General features: G+C 41.4%; 1 protein-coding gene and 1 long non-coding RNA gene across 2 annotated transcripts in view; one reads left to right on the top strand and one right to left on the bottom strand.

Moving 5' to 3' along the window:
• The window catches only part of LOC116693800 (chemokine-like protein TAFA-5), an 80,030-nt gene that overhangs the window by 54,749 nt on the left and 15,693 nt on the right, over window positions 1-9,588 (bottom strand). The window contains exon 2 of the mRNA XM_032523035.1: window positions 1,366-1,515. Coding sequence (XP_032378926.1) covers window positions 1,366-1,515 — 150 coding nt within the window. The remainder of the gene's footprint in view (window positions 1-1,365; window positions 1,516-9,588) is intronic.
• The window catches only part of LOC116693838 (uncharacterized), an 11,080-nt gene continuing 8,214 nt past the window's right edge, over window positions 6,723-9,588 (top strand). Inside the window, exon 1 of the long non-coding RNA XR_004333019.1 lies at window positions 6,723-6,764. This is a non-coding gene — a long non-coding RNA (uncharacterized LOC116693838). The remainder of the gene's footprint in view (window positions 6,765-9,588) is intronic.

Genomic DNA, 9,588 nt, shown 5'->3' with positions numbered 1-9,588 from the left:
CGCTCCAGGCTGCAGCCATACACTCTTGCATTTTTTGGAAAAAAGCCGTGGTTACCTTGTTTCAAACCATTCTAGTGTTGTATAGAAAGCCTGCAGGAAGAGTCAGCTCCATTTGTGCCAGTTCTGATAAATATTCAATGAGCTAAGCTGCTTGACACTGATTGGCTAACAGCTAGCCAATGAGAGCCTTTTGGAGTGGGCCCGGGCTGCGCCGCCCCCCTCTCTCTCTCTATGGCTGCCCCCTCTCGCTTCCCGCCCTTCCCTGCCCTCTGGGCGGGCGCCCACCTTGGGGCCCTCCCTCTATCCCCCTCTCTAGCCTCTCCTATCAGCATCCTTTACCCAGAGCAACTGGGCGAGCTCATGAATAGTAATGAGCTCAGGCAACATGACATCAGACTGACAGCTGTTGTGATTGGTCTGATTCTCCTCTTTTTCTTTCCAGTGGCAGAGCAGACAGAGGAGGTAGCAGTTCATCTACACATAAACACACACACACACACACCCACAACACACACACACACACACACAACCACACACCACACACAACACGACATATTTCAAATAATGCAGGTTAAACGGTTTGTGAAGCAGGGCACCTTTAAATATTTGCTGTAATACTTTAGTGTTGGTGTTTATAACTTTAAAAAACCTTAAACCTCATGTTGTCCTCGGGTCAAATTGACCTGTTTCCTATATCAATGTTCAATTTTAATTCCCCAAAATAACATGATTGATTCCACACAACGCTCTTTGCCAAGTACAAATCTTTACTTTCATTAATTTTGGGTCTTATTCAATTTCATAGCATTTGAAGACAAATTGAAGTGTTTTTGAAATAGTATTGAGTAAAAGTTGACATATTCCATCAACATCCATTCCTTTAATTTTAGTCTCAATAATTCCTAATTTTGCTTTTCTAACTCAAACATTAGGTATAATTTCCTATAAAGCGGTTTATGACCATAAAAACTGTAAAACTAAAGTTAATAAGTTAGTGTTACGTAGTGTTGAAAACAGCCAAAAAGAGTGACAAGTGTTGAAAAAAGGGACAAAAACGTAAGAAAAAAGGTAAAAACATTGATTAAAAAGCGTCAACAAAAGTGTTGATTTTCAATTTGGACGGGAAGACAACACACACACACACACACAGACACACACACACACAGGTTAATTTTGACTTAAAGATGTTAATTTTCACTGTAAAGGCACATCGGTTCGATATTTCAGTTATCGGTTTCAATACCTATTAATAGTCGGTATCTTTTTGGGCCTTTAAGACCCAGCGTGAGTCGACCCCTAATGGACAGACACCCTTGTTATTTCGGAGGACTTGTTGTTGCCGGCAGAGGACCGCGCGCGTCTTACCGTCCACGCAGGCCGGTCTGGCTCGGGTCGTCCCGGCGATCTGTCCCTTCCTGCAGGCGCAGCGGGCCGTCTGGCGGGCGATGGTCCTCCTCGGCTGGCTGCTGTCCCGGTCCAGAGTGACGACCTCACAGGTCCCCGCCGCCAGCTGACCTGAGGAACCACCGGGAGAAAATCATGTCAACAAGGTTTAAGTTTTAGATGTCATATATTTTAAATTCTCACAGAAAACATTTGGTAAATTTGCTAGGTTTTCCTTTTATTTATTAAGTTTCCTGTTCATTAATTTTGACCCACTTGAGAGTTGGTAAATAGTTCCAGGTGGTGATTAATACAGGGTATAGATGAGGATCTCTGTGATGAATCAACTTTCAAATCAGCTGAATTACTGCCTGTTTCCACTGATTTGGGATTTATTTTCTACCAATGAAGGAATTTACAGAATAAAAAAGGCACTGAGAAATGATAACTCACTAACCATAGAATTGTTGCTCTTCTATTGGCTGACAGGCATCAATCATTAAATTTGTTGCATACGTCCCCTCAAACACGCACATAATATTCCGGTTTTTAAAAAGGTCCCCTGTGCCGGCAGCACTCATTAGATTAGATTATACTTTATTCATCCCACAATGGGGAAATTTCCTTATTACAGCAGCAGCATTTTCTTTAATAACAGCAAAAAACAAAAACACACAAACAGATAAACACACAAGAAATACAGGCAAACAATAGACAATGATGAATAATGAATAAATCATGCAGCCCCGGACCATGACACTCCCATAAACATGCTTGACCATAGGCAAGAGACACTTGTCTTTGAACTTCACACCTGGTTGCCGCCACACGCTTGACACCATCTGATCCGAATAAGTCTATCTTGGTATCTGGGTCCCATCAGACCACAGGACATGGTTCCAGAAATCCATGTCCTTGGTCTGCTTGTCTTCAGCAAACTGTTTGCAGGCTTTCTTGTGCCTCATCTTTAGAAGAGGCATCCTTCTGGGACGACAGCCATGTAGACCAATCTGAAGGAGTGTGTGGCTTATAGTCTGAGCACTGACATGATGACCCGCTGACCAATGTATGTCCTGTTAAACCGCTGTATGTCCTGTCAAACCGCTGTATGTCCTGTCAAACCGCTGTGTGTCCTGTTAAACCGCTGTATGTCCTGTCAAAAACCTGCTATGTGTCCGGCCTTAAACACCGCTGTGTCCTGTTAAACCGCTGTATGTCTGTCAAACCGCTGTAGGTCCTGTGTCAACCCTATTCCGCCCTGGTTCCTGGTAAACCCTGTATGTCCTGTCAAACCGCTGTGTGTCCTGTTAAACCGCTGTATGTCCTGTTAAACCGCTGTATGTCCTGTCAAACCGCTGTATGTCCTGTCAAACCGCTGTGTGTCCTGTTAAACCGCTGTATGTCCTGTCAAACCGCTGTATGTCCTGTCAAACCACTGTATGTCCTGTCAAACCGCTGTGTGTCCTGTTAAACCGCCGTATGTCCTGTTAAACCGCTGTATGTCCTGTTAAACCGCCGTATGTCCTGTTAAACCGCCGTATGTCCTGTCAAAAGCTGTATGTATGTTAAAACCGCCCCGTCCTCTATGTCTGGTTAAACCGTGTATGTCCTGTTAAACCGCCGTATGTCCTGTTAAACCGCCGTATGTCCTGTTAAACTGCTGTATGTCCTGTTAAACCGCTGTATGTCCTGTTAAACCGCCGTATGTCCTGTTAAACCGCCGTATGTCCTGTTAAACCGCTGTATGTCCTGTTAAACCGCTGTATGTCCTGTTAAACCGCTGTATGTCCTGTTAAACCACCGTATGTCCTGTTAAACCGCCGTATGTCCTGTTAAACCGCTGTATGTCCTGTTAAACCGCTGTATGTCCTGTTAAACCACCGTATGGTCATGGCCGCCGTGCTGCAGCTCAGTTTCAGGGTGTTAGCAATCTTCTTACAGCCTCAACCATCTTTATGTAGAGCATCAATTGTTTTTTTTCAGATCCTCAGAGAGTTGTTTGCCATGTTGAACTCCCAGTGACCAGTATGAGAGACTGTGAGAGCGATAACACTAAATGTAACACACCTGCTCCCCATTCACACCTGAGACCTTGTAACACTGACGACTCACACTACACCGGGGAGAAAAAATGGCTAATTGGGCCCAATTTGGTCATTTTCAATTAGGGGTGTACTCAATCCTGTCGCCAGCGGTTTCGACATTAGTGGCTGTGTGTTGAGTTATTTTGAGGGAACAGAACATTTACACTGTTATACAAGCTGTACAATCACAACTTTGCATTGTAGCAACGTGCCATTTTTTTCAGTGTTGTCCCATTAAAAAGAAATGAAATGAGTGCACATTAACTCCTCTGAAACCTCCTCAATAACCTATACATCCTCATAAACAGCTTAATTGGGTTTTAAACTAACTCTTATACCTCTTCAAGGACCTCTCAAACCTTTATTAAGGAAACCTGCAATATTTTCAAGACTTTTTAAAAATCAACAACAGCTAAAACCTCCTTGGGGACATCTACAACCTCCCAAAGATCATCTTGGAAAATGTCACTTAACCCTCATGTTGACTTCCCCTCAACCATGAACGTGTTGTCCTTCTGGGTCAAAATTGAAAATGAACTGAAACAAAAAAAACAATCGCACTACTGCGCATACTCTGGCTCCAAAATTACAAGATGATTTATGACGATAGATGAAAAGTCATGGGATTACCAAAGTTGGATTTCCCCTCGTGGAGCCTTAAATATCTGTGCATAATGTCAAATAAATTAATGCAATAGCTGTTGAGTTATTTAAGTGTGGGCCAAAGTGTTAGACCGGACCGACGGACCAATACATCTGGAGAATTGAAAAATTACTTTAGAATTTGGGGACCAAATGTTAAAATGTGGTCTGGCTTTATTTCTAACGTTAACATATTTATCAACTAAAGCATTTATTAAATTAATGGTATGAGTAACTTTAGTCCAGATGTATATGAATAACACAAATTCTATCTGAGCTCAGAGCTCAGTGAGGATAGATGATGGAGGGATGAATGTTTTGGGTGAATCAGAGAGGGGACAGAAGCTGCATTTCGTCGCCGTGGCGACGGCAGAAGCCCCCCCTGCATGCTGATGAACTGTCATCAATAGAGCCATGGACCGTCCCGCGCTCAGAAAATACCAAGACCTCAGAGTAAGGAGGACAGAGGGAACAGTTCTTCAGAAAGACGGAGGCCACTGGGGTCATTCAGTCTCTCTAAGAAGCACAAAACCACTTAACCCTCATGTGTTCTTCAGGTCAAATTTGACCCGTTTTCAAAGTTTTTTTTATATCCGAAATAAAGAAAGCCGAAATACGGGAGAAAAAAATGTTAGGAAAAGCGGCAAAATTGATGAAAAGAAAAATCTAAAATCTAAAAAAAAAATACAAAAAACGTCATTAAAAATCTACGTAAAAAGCAACAAAAACATTAAGATAATGGGGTAAAAAGGTCAAAACTGAAAATTATTTTTTTTGACAGTTTTTTCTCACTTTTTTGATGCTTTTTTCCAACATTTTCTTCATTTTTGTAGCCCTATCATCAGTCATCATAAGATACTGTACACGTCACTAACACCAATATAATAATTTTGCACTATTTTCTTTTTTGAATTCAGATAGAGACCTAATTTATGTGAAATTATATCATTTTTTTTTTCGTTTTGTGTCAAAGTGTTTTTTTGGGGAAACAAAAACACCCCAAATTCACTAAAGTAGTGACCTGATCCTTCAGCGTTATAGGGAACCATCCGTGTAATATTTGGACAATTTGGATGAAAGAATCCCAAATTTCTGTTGTAGAAACTTTTAAAAACGGGTCAAATTTGACCCAGGACAACATGAGGGTTAAAAAGGTTCAACAGACCAGGGCTGCCCCCCCCCCCTCATAATTTTGTCTTGACTTATTTCAAAACACAACTAAGATGTAAAGATTTGAAGTGATGCTTTTGCATGATTCTTTGTTCAAAACGTACCTGCTGATATATACACACACACACATATATATATACACATATATATTTATATGTGTGTGTGTGTGTGTGTGTGTGTGTGTGTGTGTGTGCATGTATGGCATCTACAGTACAACATGAGCATGGCCTACCAATAGCACAAGCCTGTCCTAGAGTGACTGGGAATGTGGTACTTAGCTAAAGCTAATTAGCAACACGCCTCCCTTCTCTGTGGATGACTACCACAAACTTCTACAGAAGATCGCAGTTCTGGAAACCAAAATTTAGAGGTAAACGTGGAAGTGAATGGACCATGTGAGAATGACCCTTTACACTTTACCATGGATCCAAAACAATGGACAAAAGCACGCTAACACACGGCTAATTAGCACCAACGAGACTGCAAAGAAGGGGGGCTGTGGACTGGGTAATAAATCCTCAAAGGGTAGTTCTCACTGGAACTCTCAGGTCTTTCAAATCAAGGCTGAACCCCTTTTTTAAGTTGCCTTTCTTTAAGTAATTGTTATTGATATAATTAATTAATAAGTACTGATGTTAGGGCCGGCTGTGGGGCTCAGGGGTAGAGCGGTCACCTCCCAATTTGAAGGTTGGTGGTTCAATCCCTGGCCCCCCAGCTCCACGTCAAAGTGTCCTCGGGCAAGACACTGAACCCCCAGTTGCCCCCGATGCTGCGATCTTATTGTAGTTTTACTTAAATGTAAATTTTGAATGCAGGACTTTTACCTAATTGAGTATTTTCCAGTGGTAGAATGAAACATTTTAGAATAGTACTGTACGTCAGTAACAATTTGATATACTTTACTTGACTTTTTCCATTTTATGCAACTTTATACTCATACTCCACTACATCTCAGAGTCAATCTGCATTATGAGTAATTTTACTTTTGATGCTTTAAGTACATTTGGTTAATATTTCTGTACTTTTACTTAATGTGTGTAACTTGTAAATGTTTCCTGGAACTGTGTATTGTTCCATCTGCTGATCATAAATTACCTGTAACAGCAAACAAGACTAACAGTGAAAAGAACGCTATTTTAAGATAGTTCTTATTAATGCCTTTTGCTGGGTCCAATTTTCCCAGCGAAGTCACAGCAGTGATTTATGGCAGGTACACGGAGCTACAGTTACACATGCTGAAGATTCACAGATTTCGGCTGAAAAGCCTGTGTTTGAGTATCCAGCCGGGTAAAAGGTAGCAGGAGCTTTCTTTATACGGGCCTAATTGTGTTTCATTAAAGGAGTTATCTGTTGTAGTTAAGACTGATACTGGGGCGGGACCATCACACAAGACAAAGGAAATTACACAAAGAACCACTTAAAGCTGAAAGGCTTTCAACAGACGGAGACAATTACGGGATTGTAAAGGATTCAAAACCCTGACCTGTCCCTCTTCCTCCCTGACAGGATGGGATGTGTCTATTTCATTCATAAACTAACTTGTACTGTACTTGTTTAAAGTGTCCTTGGGTTTCATGAAAGGCGCTATATAAGTCTAAGTTGTTCAGTGTGCCGATGTGCTGCGATAGCAGCGTCCGTTGTATTATTATAACGTTAGCTCCTACATTAAACTCACTTTGGCTCATGACAGTGACACGATCCATCCAAAGTAGGCTCAGTTACCGTGTGCAACGACGCATCTACAGTATAACTTGTTCTCTTTGTGAAGAAATTAATGATGTTCTGTCTGAGCAAAACATTCATCACGACTATATTAAAGCGCCCATATTATGCTCATTTTCAGGTTCATATATTGTATTTTGAGGTTGTAACAGAATAAATTTTCATTCAAAAAACACCATGTTTTTGTTGTACTGCACATTGCTGCCGCTCCTCTTTTCACCCTGTGTTTGGGTCTCGGATTTAGCAACAGAGTGAGACATCTCACTTCTATACTATCTTTGTTGGGAGTAATAATAATAATAATAATAATAATAATAATAATAACGTCTACTTTATTAATCCCACAACAGGGAAACTGCAATTCACACTCTATTATTACACACATTACACACAGGCTTGAATTACACACTTGCTCAGGACCTACACATGCACTAAATGGAGCGATGTCAGAGTGTGTGTGTGTGTGTGTGTGTGGGGGGGGGGGGGGGGGGGGGGGGGGGGCTGCCCATGGAAAGGCACCCTGAGCAGTTGGGGGTTCGGTGCCTTGCTCAAGAGCACCTTGGTAGTGCCCAGGAGGTGAACTGGCATCTCTCCAGCTACCAGTCCTCCACTATCCATACTTTTTTCCATTTGGGGACTTGAACCAGCGACCCTCCGGTTCCCAACCCAACCCTACTTCCACCCCCTGCAGAACAGGGACAGGAAGTAGTTCTTTTGGAGATTATGGTGAACTAGTGGGTGTTGTAGCAGTGTTTTGCCATTGAGAACGAGCTAGCACGCTAAGGTTAGCCACCTCGTCTCGGCTAGTGACGTAGAAAGCTGTGCAGATGTTGAACAGCTCACCTGGAGACTAAAGGCAGAAGACATTCAGAAACCGGATCAGAGGACATTCAGAAACCGGATCAGAGGACATTCAGAAACCGGATCAGAGGACATTCAGAAACCAGATCTCACTCAAAACAACATGCATAGTTATTTTTTCCAAGTTTGTATGCATGTGGAAGACCCAGAGACACAAAATAACACCCCAAATCCCGGAAAAAAATTGACTTTTTCTTAATATGGGCACTTCAACTCCGTATAGTAAGCAAGAGAGTGGGTAATACAGAGCAGCCAGCATGTGTTAGAAAAGACCTTTACAGCAGGTGTGTTAAATACACTACCACGTTTGTCCAAATCTGCTGCTAGAATTAACACAAATGGAAAGTTCCCACAGATAATTTTAACCATGTGAAAACCATTTGAGCGTTTTCTGCTCCTGTGACATTATCACTCAATGTGAGCTCATTTTTCACTCTATCTGCGAGTATGGCATTTCAATTTAACAACCATGGCTAGATGTGATGTAAGAATAGCTCATAAATGTCTTTTGAGCAGTATCACCGTTATACTGGCACCCAACATAAAAAGAGATGAAGTGAGTTTAATTTATTTGATTACTTTTTTTATTTAAATACAAAAAAAAAGATAAAAAAAGAAACAGATAATACAACATTTCCCTAAGAGAACAAGTTTATTTAAAATTCATCATTAATTAGAATTATATACATTTTTACAAACTTAACACCAGTGGTGGGATTTGACTAAGTACATTTATTCCAGTACTGTACTTAAGTTTATACTTTCTTGATTAAGTATTTTTCAGTTGTGGAATAAAAGTATAAGTATACGTTTTTAAGTGCTGAGGTACTTGACTTTACTTCTCCATGTCATGCAACTTTTTAACTTCTGTGCCACTACATCTCAGAGGTAAATCACCTTTTGTCTGACAGCTTAAGTTACTTTTAGGTGACAGATTTTCCTCCACTTTCCTGTCCAGTGTAAACCCCGTATCATCAGATGAGTTGATGTTGAATGTTTGTGATGAACTGAAGGTTGAGAAAATTCTCCTCCTTCTTAAGCTGAAAAAGTCTTTAAGAAAAACCTCTTGGATCACCTGGAAAATGCATCGCTCCTAAACTGAAAACGGGCTTTTTGTTTCTGACATTCACATAGACGCCGATGCCGTGGGTGCTCCGGGGCTCGAGCACCCACGGAAAACGCTGAGCACCCATGTGTGCAAGACTGCCATTAGGCTGCGTTCATTTAAAATTAAACATTGCCGTGGGTGCTAAGTGGAGCGTCTGTCATCGCGTGATTGGTTGCGTCGCTGTCAGCCCCCTGCTCCGTCGATTCTTAATTTCCTACGAAGCTAATCGCGGATACGTGTCAGTTAAACTTCTCATCTCCAGTTCTATCTGTATTGATATATCTATATCTATATATCTATATCTGTACTGGCGCTGTCTTGAGTTAAAATATAGCCTCTTTATGGCTTTATTATGGAGTTAATATGTGTGTGTGTGTTTGTTTCGGCCGCTGTCGATTTCCTAAGGTTATGAAATCATTTTTTGACTCATTTTTTTAAAGGGCCGCGCACCCGTGAGCACCCCACGGAGGAAAACTTCAATTGGTGCCTATGTTTGTAGCGATACAAGTTTCTCACAACACAGCGATGCTACAAACATGTGTTGTAGAAAACTCCCTGCTGGACTGATGAGCATACGTCACTCCGTGGACACACATGCGCAGTTTCACCATTTCCTTT

The sequence above is a fragment of the Etheostoma spectabile genome, chromosome 8 (assembly GCF_008692095.1).
Source record: "Etheostoma spectabile isolate EspeVRDwgs_2016 chromosome 8, UIUC_Espe_1.0, whole genome shotgun sequence".
NCBI lineage: Eukaryota > Metazoa > Chordata > Actinopteri > Perciformes > Percidae > Etheostoma > Etheostoma spectabile.
This window is presented reverse-complemented; position numbering and strand designations above follow the sequence as displayed.